Raw genomic sequence first — 19,641 nt, forward strand, 5'->3', positions numbered from 1 at the left:
TATTACTGAATGAATACACACTAGTATAGCAGTCCAATTATTACAATTGTCAAAAGTCCAGGTCGTCTATGTTTCAAATGCTGCTACTACATAATTTATCGTGTAAGCTAATGTGTACACAAGTAAGCTAAACATGAAATTATTAAGAGCAATTTGTTATATGAACAATACACATGAGTAAACATGAATTTGAACAGTTCAGGCATCCAGATCAGTCTTTCACTTCACATCAAAACTTCGATTACAAGTTGTCTTAGCTTTTGGCCATTAGAGATTAAGCAAGTACCTGGAAGTTGAAATACAAACAAGCAAGGAGGAGAAATCAGCAGCAGTGGTGAGCTAATAACAGTGTTAAACAGCAGGTAACAGCGGCAGTAATTCCAACTTTGAATCCCAGAGATGACAACCAGTAGACAGACCAAAATAGACTCGAATAGACCAATTTCAGCTGGAAATTAACCCAGAAGCCTTTTAAAACTTCAATTACTGAAAACCAGGAGATGTTCCGGCCATTTTGGACTTTTGACAAGCTAGGAATTCCTACTGAAGGGCTGGAACTACAAATTACTATGAAGAAATTCAATAGAACAGTATTTTTGAGTTTTTGTGTTTTTTGGTTTTTTTTTGAAGAACTAAGATCTAAAATGATTTCAGATTTGGTTTTTTGAATTTGAAATTCAACATTTTCCAGATTCAAACTTGCAGAAACTTTTTGGGGGGAGTTTTCAGATTTTTTAGACTTTTTTGGGAATTTTCAGGTGTTTCAAAACTTTCAGGGAATTTTCAGGGGTTCAAACTTTTGGGAATTTTTTAGAGAGAGTCCAACTTCCTTTTCAAGGCAGAGGTGACTGCCTTATATAGGCAAACTAATGGGCAACCCTCAGATTTTTTGTTTTCATTCCAGTCCCTCTTTATTTACTCATTTAACCCCTTGTTTCCTGACTTGTGTCACAAGTTAATACACTACAATTACTGAAATTACACTAAGGTCCTACTTTGGAAGGTCCTAGAAGATTCTAGTTTCAACTACCATGTGCTATCCAATCCTAAATGTCTAAACTACCCTTGAATTCAACCTAGAATTACTAACACTAGTTGAACTATCAGCTATAACCAATCAACAAAACTAAAACTAACAGAAATTCTAACAATCGAAGTAAACTGTCAAGACTGGAAAACAATTCAAAATTAACTTTAAGAACAATTAGCAACATTAAAAGAAAATCTAATTTAATTAACTAGCTAATACAATTAAAACCTATACTAATAAGCACTGAATCAAAGCAACAATTCAACTAGAATCACAAAATAGGAACAAGACAACAATTAAATCAAAAGAAATCATGAGAACAGATTTAAACATGAACAAAAATTTAAACCAACAGAATCAAAGATAAAGCAGAAATCGAACAAAATTTCAAACTAATCAGAAAACCAAGAAGGACATTTACATGTTTTAATCAGAAGATGAAAGATTAAGAAGGAACAGAAAGAACAAAAAAAAGAACAAGAACTCACTGATTTTGGTCTTCATTTGGGCGGACCTCGAATTTGATTTTCAGTTAATGTTATATGTCTATTTTGTCAAAAATAGACATATAACATTAATTAAAAATCACTCGAATACTTGAAACTCCCAAAACAGGTTGGAATTTTTGAACCCTAGATCTGAAATTCATGGGGTTTCACTTGGATTCGAAGGGTTTTGGTTCGAGATTCGGGATGAGGAGGTCAAGGAGGCTATAGGGTGTGATTTTGGTTGGATTTGGAAGAGTTAGGGTTTTGGCCGGAATTTTAATTTAATATTCGAGGAGTTTGGTTGTGATTTGAGGGAAACTAAATCCGGATATGGAAAGAGGAGGTAGAGGAGTATCTATGGTGTAATTTTGGGGTTCATCGGAGAATCGCCGCCGGCGGAGGCGATTTCCGGCCGGCGGCGGACGGCGGAGGACGGTGGAGAAGTGGAGGAGCGACGGCCGGCGTTACAGGGGGAGGGATTGGTACGAGGATGATGGAACAGTCTCTAGGGTTAGGGAGTTATTTAGACACTTTTATTTTAATTCAAGATTCAATCCAGGCCGTTAGATTTGAGGAGATGGACGGTCATGATCCATTGACACCAAAACGACGTCGTTTTGGGCGTCTCTGGACCGGATCAGGGGTTGGGTTGGACCGAACTGGGTGATAAAATTGGGCCTGGGTAGAGTTTAGATGAACTGAGGGGTTTGGGCTTGGCTTTTTAGAGATTGGACAAGGTCCAAAAATCTGAAACAAAAGACCCTATTTAATTTCCTTTTCTTTTCAATTTTCCAATTTCTTTTAATCCCTTTTCTTTTTTTTTTCCTAATAATAGAACTAAAATTAAACCTAAAAGATTAAGCTAATCTACCTAATTATATTAAGCTAGAATTAATAATCAAAACTATTAGTAAAATACCAGTTTAAAGAAAACTAATAAAATTCAAAACTAAAAATTAAAACCAAGCAACACATCAATTTTTGATTTTTGTATTTTTGTAAAACCCTAATTACTAATTAAAAAATGTAAAATTAAGTCCTAAATGACAATGCAATGCGTATTTTTGTATTTTTTAGATGAATTATGCTAATATTAAAAATGTACACATAAAAAATGCAAATAAACACGACAATTATACAATTAATTCCTAAAAATCGAAATAATAAAGAAAAATCCTAATTCTATGGAATTTTGTAGGAGTAGTTTAAGCGTGGCAAAAATCACGTGCTCACAGTAAATGCAGTTACATGATCACGTGGATCTGTTGTGCCATCATATTTCGAGATGTCAGGCATTTTGAACTTTTTAGGGATTGGAAGGGGAGCAACACTTGGTTTCCAAGGTTGTTGCGAGTATTTATCCACATCCACTCCTTTGATTACAGGGGGAACTCCAGGGATTTGCTCGATGCGCTCATTTTGTTCCTTAAGCTGTTTCTGCAAAGTTAGTACTAAATTTTGCAAATGAGAATTATTTGAATTACTTGGTTCTCCTTCCTGTGGTTCACTGGGGGTTCCTCCATTTTCAGAATTAACAAGGCCAGAACGAGGATTCTCCAATGTAGTGTTATTAGGCGTAGGTGTGGGTGGTGCAACAGGTAATCGACTAACTAGAGCTTGAAGAGCTTCGCTAACCCGTGCATCAATTACTTTTTGTAAAGCTTCATCTGGCCCTTCAAAATGTTCAGATTGCTCTTGTTCATCAGCACGAGATTCAGGAGCAGGAGTACCTTCACGAGATTGACGTGGTGAATTTTGAAGGGAAGGAACCACGTTAATGTTTTGTAAATCTCCTTGATTCTGATGGATTTGATTTTCATCACCGTTGTTGTTGTTGTTGTTTGACATGATGATAACAACAGATAAAATGTAACTTAAAAAGAATAGATTATCAGATTCCCGATAACGGAACCAATTTGTTTAACCAAAAAACTTAATATTTGGTTAAAGCTAGAAATTAAGAGAGAAATCGGGTTACTGATAATCAAGAAATGAGAGACTTTGAGAACAACAATAAAGCAATGAATAAGTATATATTTCAGTATAATCTCAATGATATTTCGTGTCCTACAGATGTTGAGACCTTCCCCTTTTATAGTTAATTCTAGGAGAAAGTGTAATGCCTTTGTCTTAATGAGGCAATTATGAGCAATAAATGACATTAAAAGAAACGTTACTCAATCATTCCTATTAAATACGAATTCTCTCAACGTATTTGGCATTTAATGCTGAATTTGGATTCCTTTACGCTATCAGATTCATTTCTTCAATTCCTTCCAATCTTCGAGCTTTAAATGACTCGAACAGGTACGAGTCTCATTTCATTTGAATAATAGCTCGTGCCTTTAAGTATCTTCTCTCTCGCATCTGTTGTTGGTCGTGCCTTCTAACTGATTACCCACGCTTTGACTATTTGACCGGTCCACGTGTCATGACACGTCATCTTATATAAATTCAGTTTTTTCCCAATACATATAGGAGGTCACATTCTCATTTGGATCCGAGGTCCCTTTATATTTGGGGATGTCGAGCATACAAAACCTCTTTGGGATCGACTTTAGTGCCGCGCTCGGAGGAAAATGATTCTGGATAAATTTTTTGGAGTCCGGTCCCTTCAATATCGGGGATGCTTCGGGGATCCGATCGACCCTAGATTTGTATGTTTCTTCCTTCTTGTCATTAGCCTCAATCTTTTTCTCGCCTGACTCCACCCGTTTCATCAACGCTTCGAGTATCTTCATTACCTCAGAATTTATCCCAGGCTCGTCTTCACCCGGTCTCTCGGTAATTTGTTCGTCTCTTTGAGTGCTTCCCCGAGATTGCTCGGGCTCGACCCTGTTGGGGGCGTGGCTTCGATTATGCAACTATACTATTGCCGCTTGTTGATCCTGCAACATTTCGAAAATTAGCCCTAGGCTCATCCCATCACCTTCACCTTTGGGCGTTTCTCGAGCTGTTGGTCGGGGTCCCCCGCAAACACTGTTTTCCAGATAAATTGACAAATTGATGTTGATGGCCACATGCGAGTTAGCATCACCTGGGTCGGTGCCTAGGACACCGTTGGGATCGGCGAAAAGCACATCATTACTGGGCACCACATTATTATTTTCATCATGATGGCCTGACTCAGCGTCGACGTTCAGCAGACTGAGAGTTTGACATTTTTAGGTTGCCCCGGAATTAAGATTTTAAAGAACAAGCGTAAAATAGTGTGTGTTATGGAGATTCGTATCAAAACACCACTATTATCCTTACCCCCACGGTGGGCTCCAAATTGTTTATCCCCAAATTGGGTAACAATTAAATTTGTACGTTTAAAGGATACGTGATTTAATTTAACACGAATAATTAAGAATAATAGATAAATGAAATAACTGTGAAATAAACGATTAAACCACTCGCAACGTTATGATCAGGACCGATCTTAGATTGAATAGTAAACTCGTCCTTGATTGGACCCTCGGTTCAAGCCTAGTCGCAAATAAAGAACAAAACAAGTGAATAATGCATTTAACATTAGCTGAAGAACAAAAGTAAACTTTTATTGCCTTGAACTGCGTATCGCAGTGTGTTAGACTAAAGGAAAACTTTTCCTTTATATAGTATGACAGATTCAGTCCTAGTATAAGTATAAAAAAGGTAATAATCTTCTTTTTCCGGTAATTGTCGATCCATAATCGATGTCGAGCGAGATTCGCGCCATGATATCCGGTTGAGGGAGAGTATAACGACCCTCTATCCGTCCTGCATAAACATTCACCGTATCTCCCGAGGTCTAGAACTTATACTCGATCCGGGGCGCGTCGCATTGCCATGTCTGATATCGGATATATCGTTCACTCTCCCTGATTATCGATATGAGGGGTCTCTAACCTCGATTACAATCTTGCGGATCCGTGTTCCCCCTTCATTCTCTCATCGGGGAGTCGGGTTAGACATTGCCCCCGATTTTATCCTTACACAATTGTGAGATGTAGTCGATTATGTAAAATATATTAAAAAAATAATAAGTTAAGAATACCAATGGAGTCTCTCAGTGGCTCTCCGAAATGTGTGTTGCACACCCTTTAACTACCCTAATGACTAAGGGTGAGCATTGGGCCAGTTCTGATTGGATATGAAAATTTTGCTTTGGATTTTCAATTTTCGATTGAAGAAATGATAATCTAAATCCAATCCAAAATAAACTTGGATTGGATTGGATTTTTTAAGTTTGGTTTCGGATTAATCAGTTTGAATATTTTGAATTTTCGATTTTAAGCCTATAAGTTGAGATGCTGCTTCTTCTTCTCATTCTTTACAAAAATGAACATTCAAATGATGTAGTATTCATGTTAAATTGCCATAATAGTTCCTCATTATCACTTCAATTATCCAAGTAAAGTATTCATGCTAGTACTTAAACCATTATCAAGGAAATGCAATAAAGATATTAATAAGCGTGATAAGAATTAACAATAGTAAAATCATGTCAAAATAGAATGTATTCTGAAAGTTACTTAACATTGAGACTGAACATATGAGCTAATGTCTAATTGATAGGGAATTGGACGTATTAGTATTGTGCACATAGATAATAGACTAATGTCTAATGGGTAGTACCATAAAAGGTACAAAAATTTGGGATCTCTACACAAATAGCCAGCCATATTCATTGTTTACTTTTGCTAGTCATATATATAAATTATACATTGATTATAGAGAAAATCTCACTTTATACCCATTAATTCCAAACTATTTACCCTTTAATGCCCAGACCTAAACTATTTACTACTCCTACCCATACTCCCCAAACTATTTACCCGCTAGTTCTGTCTCACACCACTGGAATCAACTTTGACTTAAGGATGGTATATTTTCCATGTATTGTTGTTCTTTAACGTCGGTGGCTGAAGTTGTGCAAAAACTTGACTTCCGTTCAAGCTCTAAACCAAGGCAATGCGTGGTCCATTGTTGGTGTGATGGCTTGGTTATTATCGAGGTTTCTGATAATATTAGTGATGAACACTCCATACTTTTGCTATGGAATCCCTCCACGAGAGAATCAATACTACTCCTACCTATACTCCCCAAACTATTTACCCGCTAGTTCTGTCTCACACCACTGGAATCAATAAAGGGAGATTTTCTCCATTTGAATATCCACCATTGTTGGGCTTGAAGCTCAATTTTATTTTTGAAGATTTCTTATTTGATTCAAAGTGGGTGCTGTTAAATATTGCTTATAGTACCTTCTGGAAGTTCATACTGAAATTTGATAGCATTTGGACCTGATTTGAGGTGATTGAGATCGAAATTTTCAATTGCAAATTGAAGAAGAACACAGCTACAGTATACCGCTACGGTATACAATATGCTGTAGGAGTATATAGCTATACTGCAACAGTAAACTATTATAGTTTACAAAACAATATACCGCTACAGTATACTAATATACTATAGGAGTATATAGTTATACTGCAATGGTATACTATTATAGTATACAATATATTGTTATGGTATACTGTAATAATATGCAAGATACTGTAACAATATGTTGTAATAGTATACAATATACTATAATAGTATACTTATTACCCGTAAATTCACTTGCTTTTTCCCTTTTAATTTATTTTAAGGTTTTACCCAGCGTGAGGGGCAAATTAAAAATGCAAAAAAAAAAAATTATAGTATGCTATATGATGTAACGGTATACTCTTACAATCAGATCCTTTTAGAAATTTTTAAATTTTTTATTGACAACTGGTATTATTTTAGTTTAATAATTGAATTAATATTTTTTTAACTCATTGCGTATAATTGTATACCCTGTTGGTATAACTATATACTATACTAGTATCATATGTTATATGTTAGTTAATATTTTTTTGGTTGTATTAGCTACATTTAGTTGGTACTCAATTTGATTTTTCTTTAATAATAATAAAAAAATAATAATAAAAAATAGTAAAAACAGTAAATGAAATTAGATTATGAAGAGAAAAAGAATATAAAAAAAGAAGTTAAATGAAATTAGAAAAGGAAAAAAAAAAAAAATAAAAAGAATACGAGAAAAAAGAAAAGCAGAAAAGAAAAAAAAAGAAAAAAAAGAAGAAAAGAAGCATAGAAGTAATAAAAAAGAATGGAGAATAAAGAAAAAATTCCCCACAAAACCTACTATGGGTAGGAAATGTAATTAGTTTATGGGTAGGAAAACAAATGGGTAGACAAGCGTAAATAGTTTTGTTTTTGTAGGTAACTGTGTCAAAACCTCTTGATTATACCCAATTATACACATATAATACCTAAATTATGCTCACATTATACCTCCACCAGCTATTTTTTGTTTAAGTGGTTGGGTGGGCAACTATTTGGGTTAATTCTTCTAAAAAATTAGATTTCCGGATATCCAAAAGTCTGAAGTACCAAATTTAAAATCCAATCCCAAATCCAAATTTTTTAAAAATTAAATCCAAAATCCAAAAAATTCGGATTTCCGTTTGGGATCCTTACCGAACTAAATGATCTCTGACAAAGTGTAGTAGCACACTAGCACTTAAAAGAATTTACGCGCCCACATACAGAAAGAAAGGGATGTGAGTAGCAAAATGAGGCGTTTATTTCCGAACTCCAAATAACTATAAAACAGAATTGCCATCTCCATTGCACCCTAGTTACATAGTTCAACAGTTCCACATCATGGATGTCAGAACAATTCTGAAAAGGTTGCATCACCATTGATGTCAAGAGAGTTTAAGATCATAGAGCATTTATCATCCTCTTCATCTCAGCAGACCTCCTTGGATCTTGTTCATCGATTGCTCTCTCAGTAAGCACGTGCTTGATTCGGCACATTGACTTCCTGATAATAGGTGAATTTGACTATAATCACGCCTTAAATAATTACCTTCTTGTGTAGTTTTAATGCTAAAAGTGATAACAAAATGCTCTTATTAGTGCTTTTCATGATTTGCAGGTGATATATGTATAAGGAAGGCTAAGGAGCAGTTTTGGAGTCAAAATTGATGAAAAAGAGGCCAACTGTGAAATTCCCCAAGTAAACCACGCAAAACAGGCCGAAGATTCAGAGCACAGGTTTGACCGCGGTTCCACCGCGACCGCGGTAGAACCGCGGTGGAAGACAGCTGCGGATGATTTCAGAATCAGAGAAGGCTTTTGGCCGCGGTTTGACCGCGACCGCGGCAGAACCGCGGCGAAAGCAGAAAACTTCAGGGACCAAAGTGTAAAACACGGGATTTTTAGACCTAAACCCTATTTAAAACATTAGACTTCGCCCAAGAGAGGCATGTATTGATTTTTAAGGTTTCTTAGCAAGGAAAACCATTGTGAGAGAATACTCTAAACATCTTTCTTCTTTTCCTTTGATTTTTATGATGAATTCAATCTTAGTTTCTTTTCCCATAGCCATGAGTAGCTAAATTCCTTGTCTAAGGTTTTGATGGAACCTATTGGGTGATGAACTTCTCGTTTATGTGAATACAAATTGCTAGTTTAATCTCTATTTGTTCAACTTCGTGTTTGTTGTAGTTAATTGACAGGATCCTCAATTAGCTGTGCCTATTTAGTGTGCATAACTTGGAAAAGAGTGCATATTTAAGGTATTGTTGAACAACACCACTCCTAGATTAGTAGAGGAATCTATAATTGCGGGTTTAAAGGCGGGATTAGGGATAACGAAGCCTTGGGTGTAATCTAAAGTGAATCGTGCTAAATAAAGTAAGCTAGTGTATCTCGGGAGAGTGCAATAGTAAAATTACTGTGATTACTCGGGAAAGATTTGCGGTAAGATTAGCGTTCATGATTGATAGAGATGTGTTGGTAAATTTGTATGAGCATAAACAGAAGGGATTCCATCAATAGGGGAAATCATTTCCTTAGCATTTTTCTCATAATTGTTTACAACCTTATTAGTTTAGTTTACAGCTATTTAGTTACTTGCAAGCTAGTTGTTAAAGAACATTCAACTGAGATTTGAATATTTGGGAAGTTGGTTCTGAAGAATTAGTGGGTCTGAAGATAGCGGTTGATAGGTTAACTCTCTGTGGATTCGACCCTGGGCGTAATACTCGGGTTATATTTGCAACGTCCGTAGAGTCCTTTTTATAAGGCATAGTTGGGCGTGATCAAATTTTGGCGCCGTTGCCGGGGAGTTAACGGAATTATCAATTGCCATTGACAGAAATACAAAGATTCTTATTGTAGTCAGTTTTCTCTCTACTCAACTTGTGAATATTTTTTTCATTAATTTTTCTGACGGTTGTTGATCTGGGTGCACAGGTGTATGCCTAGAAATTCTACGAGGACTGGAGAACTACTTGAAGGACTTTCAGACCCCGAGAAAACATTCCGGGCATTGAATCGTGCTAACAAAAGACTTCAACAACCCCAACAAACACACAAATTCCAAATTGACATGGGCGACATAAACGACCCCAACGTAAACGTCAGGAATGAGCAATTGGCACCTCCCGTGCCTGAGGGTGCACTATATGACTGGGCACAACCCACAGCTGACAATCTGGCCACTGCCATTGTTGTGCCCGCAATACAAGCTGAATCGTTCCAGATCACAAATAACATGCTACACTTGTTGCAGAACAAGGGACTCTTTTCTGGGACACAAACAGAAGATCCTCAGCAGAACTTGAAGAACTTCCTGTCTATATGCAAAACTCAAAGGCAACCCAACGCAACTCCGGAAGCAATCAAGCTATTATTGTTTCCATTCTCGGTGATAGGAGCTGCTCAGGTTTGGCTAAACTCGCTCCTCATAAACTCTATAGACACTTGGGCTGAGTTGGTCAAGCAATTTCACAACAAGTTCCATCCGCCCAACAAAACTGCTCAACAAATTGATGAGATTGTGAGTTTCAAACAGAAACCAATGGAGACACTACACGAGACATAAGGCAGGTTAAAGGAATGTTGGTTATGTGTCCCCACCATGGTGTTCCAGAACAGATGTTGGGACAACGGTTTTACATGGGACTGTCAGACAGCATGAAGTATATCGTTGATGCCTCTGCTGGTGGGGCATTCTTGAGCAAGACTTGGAGAGAAGGTCAGAATTTGCTCGACAAGATGGCGCAGAATTCGGGTTGGACAACTAGGAACGCACCTATTACTCCAGTGGTGCACTCAGTGCCTCTTGATCCTTCTAATACAATGGCTGAAAATATGGCGACTCTCTTGACACAAATGAGCATCCTCACCAAAAAAGTGGAGGAATCAGGGCAGAAGCAACAGGTTCATATAGTAGATACTACCAATGGGGGCTTGTGCACATCTTGCATTAGCCAGCCAATTGGTAATCCTTGGAATACAGAGCATGATCATCATCATCAGCACCCTGAAGATATGAACTATGTGGCTAACTATGGGGGTCAGAGGCAAGGTAATCAGAACTGGGGTCAGCAAACTCAGCAGCAGTACAGGCCACCCCAGCCACAGTATAACGCCGGAAACATGGGAGGCATGAGACCCCCCAACAACATGGCACCGTATCCTAGACCACAGGGGTACAACAATCAGCAGCAAGGGTACCACCCACCTCAGCAACAGCAGGGTGGAAGACAGGAAGACGGGTTTGCAAGACTTGAAGCAATGATGCAGCAGGTTATTGGGTCCAACGCTAAGATAAATGAAAGGGTGGATGCACATGATGCAGCTATCAAAAATATTGAGGTACAAGTGGGCCAGATTTCAATGTCACTTAACAATCGTCCTCAAGGGACATTACCTGCAGATACCCAAATCAATCCAAAAGATCAGGGCCCAAAGCAGCTGATGGCGGTGAGTCTCCGGAATGACAGGGATCTAGATGTTGAGCAAGAGAGAGCTCGAGAAAACATACAGGCTGAGACACTCATTCCAGTGCCCATTGAGCTGGATGAGTCTACGGGATTGACAGAGGTAACAGTCCAGCCCGCACCTGAAGAAAAGAATATGCAGCAAGAGACTGAGACAGTAGCTGAGCCAGTAGTTGAAACAGTAGCTGAGAAAGAGAAATCTCAAGTGATTGGGAAGAAAAGACCTCCTGCACCATTTCCACAAAGGTTGGCCAAGCATCAAAAGGAGGAACAGTATAAAAAGTTCCTGGAGATGCTCAAACAAATCCAGGTAAACATTCCACTGATTGAAGCTTTAAAGGAGATGTCGGGATACGCTAAAATGATAAAGGACTTGATGTCTCGGAAGTTTGACTTTCAAGACTTGTACACAGTGACACTTACTCAGACCTATAGTGCAGTGGTATCTAGACCTGTTGCTGAAAAGCTATCTGATCCAGGTAGTTTTACAATTCCATGCACTATTGGGAACTATGCCTTTGCTAAGGCACTCTGTGATTTAGGGGCCAGCGTTAATCTCATGCCCCTGGTTATTTATAAGAGGTTGGGCATTGGGAGAGCTAGACCTACCTCTATGTTGTTGCAGCTGGCCGACAGGACTGTGAAGCGTCCATTTGGGATCCTTGATGATGTGCTTATTCAGGTGGGGAAATTCGTGTTCCCTGCAGATTTTGTAATCTTGGATTGCAAAGTGGATGAAGAAATTCCTATAATCTTAGGACGACCATTCTTGGCCACGGGGAGAGCTTTGATTGATTGCGAGACTGGGGAGCTCAAGATGAGGCTCAATGATGAAGAAATTATATTCAATGTGCAGAAATCGATGAGGCGACCAAGTGAGTTCGCAAATTGTTCTCTTATTGATGCAGTGGATGTAATTGTAGAGTCTGATGATGAGGCGTTGACGGTTGAGGATCCCCTTACAGCATGCTTGACAAATTTGGATGAAGTGAATGGTGAGGATTTGGCGGAATGGGTGTTGGCATTGGAAGGTAAAGGGTTCTGGGACAGAAATTTAGAGTTTGAGCCTCTACACTTAGAAAAGAGAGAGACCCCTCCAGCAAAACCATCCATTGAAGAACCACCTAAGCTGGAACTAAAGCCATTACCAGCCCACCTCAGGTATGAGTTTCTGGGTCCCAACTCCACATTACCTGTTATTATCTCATCTGGTTTGTTAGATGTGCAGGTTCAGCAGCTTTTACAGGTACTAAGGGAGTGCAAAACTGCCATTGGGTGGACCATGGCAGACATCAAGGGGATCAGCCCCGCCTATTGCATGCACAAGATTCTGCTGGAAGAGGGGCACAAACCTTCCAGGGAACATCAGAGGAGGCTGAACCCGAATATGAAGGAAGTGGTGAAGAAGGAAGTGATAAAGTGGTTGGATGCGGGAATCATTTTCCCAATCTCTGACAGTAGCTGGGTTAGCCCAGTTCAATGTGTGCCTAAAAAGGGTGGCATGACGGTGGTAAAGAATGACAACAATGAACTTATCTCAACAAGAACCGTCACAGGCTGGAGAATTTGCATGGATTATAGAAAGTTGAATCTAGCCACCCGGAAAGACCACTTCCCACTTCCCTTCATTGATCAAATGCTGGATAGATTGGCAGGGAGGTCACACTTTTGCTTCTTGGATGGGTACTCAGGGTACAATCAGATCTCCATTGCCCCTGAGGATAGAGAAAAGACCTCCTTCACATGCCCGTACGGAATTTATGCCTTCAGGAGGATGCCCTTTGGTCTATGCAATGCACCCGCCACATTCCAACGGTGCATGATGGCCATATTTACTGACATGGTAGAAGATATAATGGAGGTGTTCATGGATGACTTCTCAGTGGTGGGGAACTCATTTGAGGACTGCCTAGTGAATTTGACGCGTGTGCTGAAACGGTGCATCGAGACTAACTTGGTTCTGAATTGGGAAAAGTGCCATTTCATGGTACAAGAAGGTATAGTCTTGGGGCACCGGGTGTCAAGCAAAGGAATAGAGGTGGATAGAGCAAAGGTTGATGTCATAGCAAAGCTGCCGCCGCCAACTTCAGTCAAAGCTATAAGGAGCTTTCTTGGACATGCCGGATTCTACCGGAGGTTCATTAAGGACTTCTCCAAAATTGCCAACCCTCTCTGTAAGTTGTTAGAGAAAGATCACCCTTTTGTATTTTCTGATGATTGCAGGGTAGCTTTTGAGGAGTTGAAGCAAAGGCTGGTCACAGCACCCATAATCGTTGCCCCTGACTGGGAGCAACCGTTTGAATTGATGTGTGATGCCAGTGACTACGCGGTGGGGGCAGTGCTGGGCCAGCGGAAGGACAAACTGATGCACCCAATCTACTATGCTAGTAGGACGCTGAGTGGAGCCCAGTTGAACTACACAGTGACAGAGAAGGAGATGCTAGCTGTGGTATTTGCTTTTGACAAGTTTCGGTCCTATCTAATAGGATCCAAGGTAATCGTATACTCTGACCATGCAGCTCTTAGATACTTAATAGAAAAGAAGGACTCTAAGCCACGCCTGATTCGTTGGGTGTTGCTACTGCAAGAGTTCGATCTTGAAATTCGTGACCGTAAGGGCACTGAAAATCAAGTCGCTGATCACCTATCACGACTTGAAGGAGCTGAAAATGTAGTAGAAGTGGAGGAAATTCTGGAAACCTTTCCAGATGAGCAGCTGCTCGTTACCACTCATCAGGAAGCGCCTTGGTATGCAGACTATGCTAATTACCTGGCCAGTGGTATTGTTCCTCACGACCTGTCATCGGTCCAGAGGAAGAGATTCTTTCGCGAAAGCCAATGGTATTACTGGGATGAGCCCTACTTGTTTAGAATATGCCTTGATAACATGATCCGGAGATGCGTCCCCGAGATCGAACAATCTTCTGTCTTGCAGGCTTGTCACGCTTCGGCGTATGGTGGTCACTTTGGAGGCATCAGGACTGCAGCTAAGGTGCTAGAGGCCGGATTTTTCTGGCCAACGGTATTCAAGGATGCTCACTTATGGGTCAAGAGCTGTAATGAATGTCAACGCACCGGGAACATTTCCCGGCGTCACGAGATGCCCATGAACCCAGTTCAAGAAGTGGAAGTGTTTGATGTTTGGGGGATAGATTTCATGGGTCCCTTCGTCAGCTCCTATGGCAATAAATACATTCTTGTTGCTGTAGATTACGTGTCCAAGTGGGTGGAAGCTGCTGCATTACCCACCAATGATGCTAAGGTGGTAGTCGGGTTTCTAAAGAAGAACATATTCACCCGCTTTGGGACACCGCGTGCAATTATTAGCGATGGAGGAACTCATTTCTGCAACCGGGCCTTCGAGAAGTTGTTGGCTAAATATGATGTGCGCCACAAGGTGGCTACTCCGTACCACCCACAGACCAGTGGACAGGTTGAGGTGTCCAACAGAGAGATCAAGAGCGTATTGACAAAAACTGTAAACGCTACAAGAACTGACTGGTCAAGGAAGCTAGATGATGCACTATGGGCTTACAGGACAGCTTTCAAGACACCAATTGGTATGTCACCATAGTAAGTTGGTGGTGTTTTGGAAAGCCTGCCACCTACCTGTAGAACTTGAACATAAAGCGTGGTGGGCACTGAAACAGCTGAACTTAGACTTGGAAGCTGCGGGCACGTCAAGAGTCACTGAATTACATGAGCTAGAGGAGTTCCGGTATCTTGCTTTTGAGAGCACAAGGTTGTATAAAGAGAGAATGAAGAGGCTTCACGATCAGAACATCATTGAGCGAAATTTCAAACCTGGGGACAGAATATTGCTTTATAACTCAAGACTGCGATTGTTCCCGGGTAAGCTAAAGTCAAGGTGGTCTGGACCATTTCGCGTGGTTGAAGTGTTTCCATCCGGAGCTGTGGAAGTTGCTACTGAAGATGACTCTCGTACATTTAGAGTCAATTGTCGGAGGTTGAAATTGTATGTGGGTATGAACGAGCCTAAGGAGATGACCGAGCTGCATTTGAATGAACCCCAGAGGTCGAGCGAACCTTGATTGCGCTCACATGAGTCGTGCCGCGACGTTAAATCAGGCGCTACATGGGAGGCAACCCATGACATTGTTGTAATTGTAACCTTTGTAATCTATTCAAAAAAAAAAAACTGGGCGTTAGAATCAGAGAGGGGCCTCGACCGCGGTTCTACCGCGACCGCGGTGAAACCACGGTCAAATGGCCTCGCGGAACCTCACTGCTCGCGGTTCTACCGCGGCAGACACAGACGCGGCCAGGTAAGGTTAGAAAAAAAAAAATTTATTTTTCAAAAACCTTTTAATCTAACATAAAAACAGCCCCCCTTCTATCCCCTTATCATTATTTCTGCCCCCCCCCCCTCACTCCNTCGTGCCGCGACGTTAAATCAGGCGCTATGTGGGAGGCAACCCATGACATTGTTGTAATTGTAACCTTTGTAGTCTTCAAAAAAAAAAAAAAAAAATTGGGCGTTAGAATCAGAGAGGGGCCTCGACCGCGGTGAAACCGCGGTCAAATGGCCTCGCGGAACCTCACTGCTCGCGGTTCTACCGCGACCGCGGCAGAACCGCGGCAGACACAGACGCGGCCAGGTAAGGTTAGAATAATTTTTTTTTTTTCAAAAACCTTTTAATCTAACATAAAAACAACCCCCTTCCTATCCCCTTATCATTATTTTCGCCCCCCCCCCCCTCATCCCATTCTTTCTTTCTCTCTCTATTCACAAAATCTCTTTTCTCTTCTTCTCCTTCACTTACCTTCCTCCCCAACCTCCATTAACACACCTCCATTTCTCCCTCTCTTCAACTCAAGTAAGTTCTTCTTCTCTCTCTCTATTTCTCTCTCTTCTAAGTAGTGTAATTTGTTAAATTATTAGTTTTACTTAAACCCTAGTTAGGATTAGTGTAGTAATTTGAATTTTTTTGGCTTTCTTTTATGTTTGCCATTGTTGTAGTTGATGTTTATGAGGTTGTTTGGTGCCAAATTAATTGGGTCTCCATTATTAAATAATTGTGAAGTTGTTTTGGTGGTTTGGAGGCTTAAACTAGATTTTTGTGGTATGGTATGGTATTGGGTCATGTGTTGGCCGAAATTATAGTACTATGTTGTATATTTTTGCAGTGTTGTAAGTCCAACCTAGGTTTGGGATGTTCTAATTGATGGTTGTTGATGTGTAGTTGATTGGTGGTATGGTAGTAGTTGTTATATGGTGGTGTTGTATTTCATGTGTAACATTGAAAGGAGTAAGTGTGGGGTGTGTTATGCCGGAAGTGGAAAGAAAGTTATGAGGCTATTGTGGAGGTTGTTATGAATGAATTAAGGGGAAATATTTGGTGTCATCGGGTGGTGAAGTCTGAGTAACCATCTGATTGGCACTAGTTAGGGCGTATGTTGATGGTTCGTTTGATTATTTGCAGGTCATATGGCTCCCAAAAGGCAAAGGAGATCTGGAGGCACATCCCAGCGACCTGCTTATGATGAGTCCAGATTCCAATCGGAACTGGCGGAGGACGACTTCAACGCCAAGGCTACAAAGACCTTTATCCATGAGATCCCGATTGTTCGGGTAGCCCTCCGAGCCGAAAAGGTGGAGATGTATGAAGAAATACGGAGGCGGGAAATGGAATTCCTATTTAACGACCCTGCACCAGTTAACAAGATGCTGGTTCGAGAATTTTACGCCAACTGCCCATTGAGCTTGGGTAGGGAGGTGATTGTTCGGGGTACGGTGGTCAATGCTCAAGTTCCAACAATTCGCCGGGTGTTGCGGCTGCCTCCGTTCACCAGTGACGTCGACTATTGTCATGACAGACCGGGGGTGACATGGGTGGTCATGACGGATGTACTTTGCACAGGGGGGCAGCCCATTTGGATACGTGACCAAATAACCCTCAACTCTAACTCTTTCACCCACTTGGCCAAGTGTTGGTTGACTGTTATCTGTAGCAGGTTCCTGCCATCCAGCAATACCACGGACGTGAACTTCAATAGGGCACTGTTGACTTGGTGCTTACGGGGACCGCTGCTGATGCGGCCCGGATAATTGGTGATGAAATGGTCTTACGGGGACCGCTGCTGACAAAGGGATTCTATTTCCCTTCCTTGGTAACCATATTGTGCTTGATGAGAAACACCCCCACCAATCCTACAGATGGAGATTTGCCTCCCAAAGCAGTTTTCAAAGCTTCTAGCATCAGAGTGGGCAGGGGTACACGCACCACAATTGAGATAGATGATGAGGAGGATGATCCGGTTCCTTTTGCACCGTCCAGGAGGTCTGTTGACAGTGTCGGGCCCTCTCGGCGCCCCCATTCTGGAGCAGGCCTATCACGCTCACAGTCCTCCCGGCCTATGCTGCGCTCCTTGGAGGAAGAGGTCGTGGATCTCCGCACCTCGGTGGATGGCCTACACACGCGGATGGACGCCATGTCGCAGAGGCAGGCTAGATCTGAGAGCCGGTTTATGGCCTGGTTACGTGCATTGGGGAGGGCCTGCCATGTAGACCCCAACACCGTCTCCGACTCGGATTGAGTCTCAGGGAAGTCTTCTAACCCTTCTGCTCTTTACTTTCTTGATATGACATGGGGACATGCCATGATTTTAAGTGTAGGGTGGGAGACTTGCTCTAACTGTGTATTGTAATGTATATAGATGTTGTTGTGTTGTAGCATTAGAGTGATGTGTTGTATATATGTGAGTGTGTTATATTAGGAGTAGCTGACTTGGCCCAACGACGGACACTTGTTGACGGGTCTCTTGAGGGTCAAAGTCAGATATATATAAAAAAAAAAAAAAACTTGTAGAGGACTCTTCCTGATGATGGACTAGGTGGACAGTACTCTTGAGGGAAGTAGTCCATGTAGAATTTTTTTCTATTTTATTTTCTTCTTTTAGGTAGTGTAGTACCTCCCCCTTGGTTTTTCTTTGGACCACGGTTCTTTTCCAAGGGTTTTTCTTGAACCGGGTTAGGTAAATTTTTCTTTTGTAGTTTTAGGATTAGATGGGTGAAGGTCAGAATGTAACCCCAAATGTGCACACTTGAAAAAAACAACGAACTGAGGGTGCGATGTCTTAGCTTGTTTGTGGACTCATAATATATGCCTTAAGTTTGCACATCTTGCCTGGCTTGAACACTCGTATGATTGTGTTGATGAACTGATTCAGAATGAGTTACATGATAAGTGTGTGTGAGTTGTTACTTGCATCCTATGCTTGCATATGATACCTAGAACTTGCCCTGTGTGTGTGCAAAGCGAAATAGAAGTCGTTTGATTTTAGAGATGATTGAGGCATTTCTTTGTGCAACCCTCTATACTTGAGAATCCACCTGTGCATATTACCATAGTTAACCCTTTTGAGCCTGAAGCCTGTTCTTTGATAACCCTATAATGATCTAAATTGTTGTGTTTGAATAAGCTAATTGTTTGAACCTTTACCTCCTAGAAGCACTTGAATCACTAAAGAATATACAAAAGTCAAAGTGTGGGGTGGGAGAGAGTTAGTGAAAAAAGGGAATCGAGAATGAAGGTTCTGATTGGTGAACTGGCAGTGTACAGTAAATCTAAAAAAAAAAAGAAGAAGAAGAAGCCAGTTGTACCTAAAGAAAAGTGGGGGTCACAAGTGAAACAAAATGTGGAATACTGATTGGGTTGAACATGAAGGTGAAATAAAAGGAAGTGTGTATTAAAAGTGCTTAGGGAGGTTAGTCACTATATCCAAATATATCCTACCCGTCCCTTAGCCTACATTACAACCTATAAAGACATATTGATCTTTGACTGAATGGCTCGATTAGTGGAGTATTACACTAGGGGCAAGCTTATGGTGTGTCTGTGTGGCATGTGAATGCTCTTTGCTGAGAGTGAGTGAATTCTTTCTATATATGGTTCCTTGTTGTTAAATTTTATATGTGTGTGGAACTTCTCTCAGATTTTGTTTATGTGAGGGCATGTGACTCAGGAAGAAAAAGTGAGTCTTCACTTCTGTTAGAGTAATTAGAGTGAGCACAAGTGTGTCTTGGCATGAGAGTCTGCATTTGAAATATGATTGTGCACTGCTTAGGTCGATCATTGATAATAGCAGGTGTGACATAAATTGGGGCAATGCATTGAGCAGTTAGGCCTAGAAGTGTGGTTTAGTTTGCTCGAGGACGAGCAAAGGTTTAAGTGTGGGGTGTTGATAATAGGTGAATTTGACTATAATTACACCTTAAATAATCACCTTCTTGTGTAGTTTTAATGCTAAAAGTGATAACAAAATGCTCTTATTAGTGTCTTTCATGATTTGC

At 40.7% G+C, this 19,641-nt stretch overlaps 1 protein-coding gene across 4 annotated transcripts in view; it reads right to left on the bottom strand.

Annotated features, from left to right (window-relative positions):
* Positions 1–19,641, bottom strand: part of LOC109212110 (39S ribosomal protein L47, mitochondrial-like) — a 25,387-nt gene continuing 5,746 nt past the window's right edge. For 3 of the 4 annotated variants that reach the window (XM_019375723.1, XM_019375721.1, XM_019375722.1), the window contains exon 4: positions 8,004–8,359. In XM_019375723.1, coding sequence (XP_019231268.1) covers positions 8,324–8,359 — 36 coding nt within the window. In that variant the 3' untranslated portion in view covers positions 8,004–8,323. Of the gene's footprint in view, positions 287–8,003; positions 8,360–19,641 lie in introns of those variants that run through there. The other variant, XR_002065812.1, reaches the window with a different exon arrangement.

The sequence above is a fragment of the Nicotiana attenuata genome, unplaced genomic scaffold, assembly GCF_001879085.1.
Source record: "Nicotiana attenuata strain UT unplaced genomic scaffold, NIATTr2, whole genome shotgun sequence".
Classification (NCBI taxonomy): Eukaryota; Viridiplantae; Streptophyta; class Magnoliopsida; order Solanales; family Solanaceae; genus Nicotiana; species Nicotiana attenuata.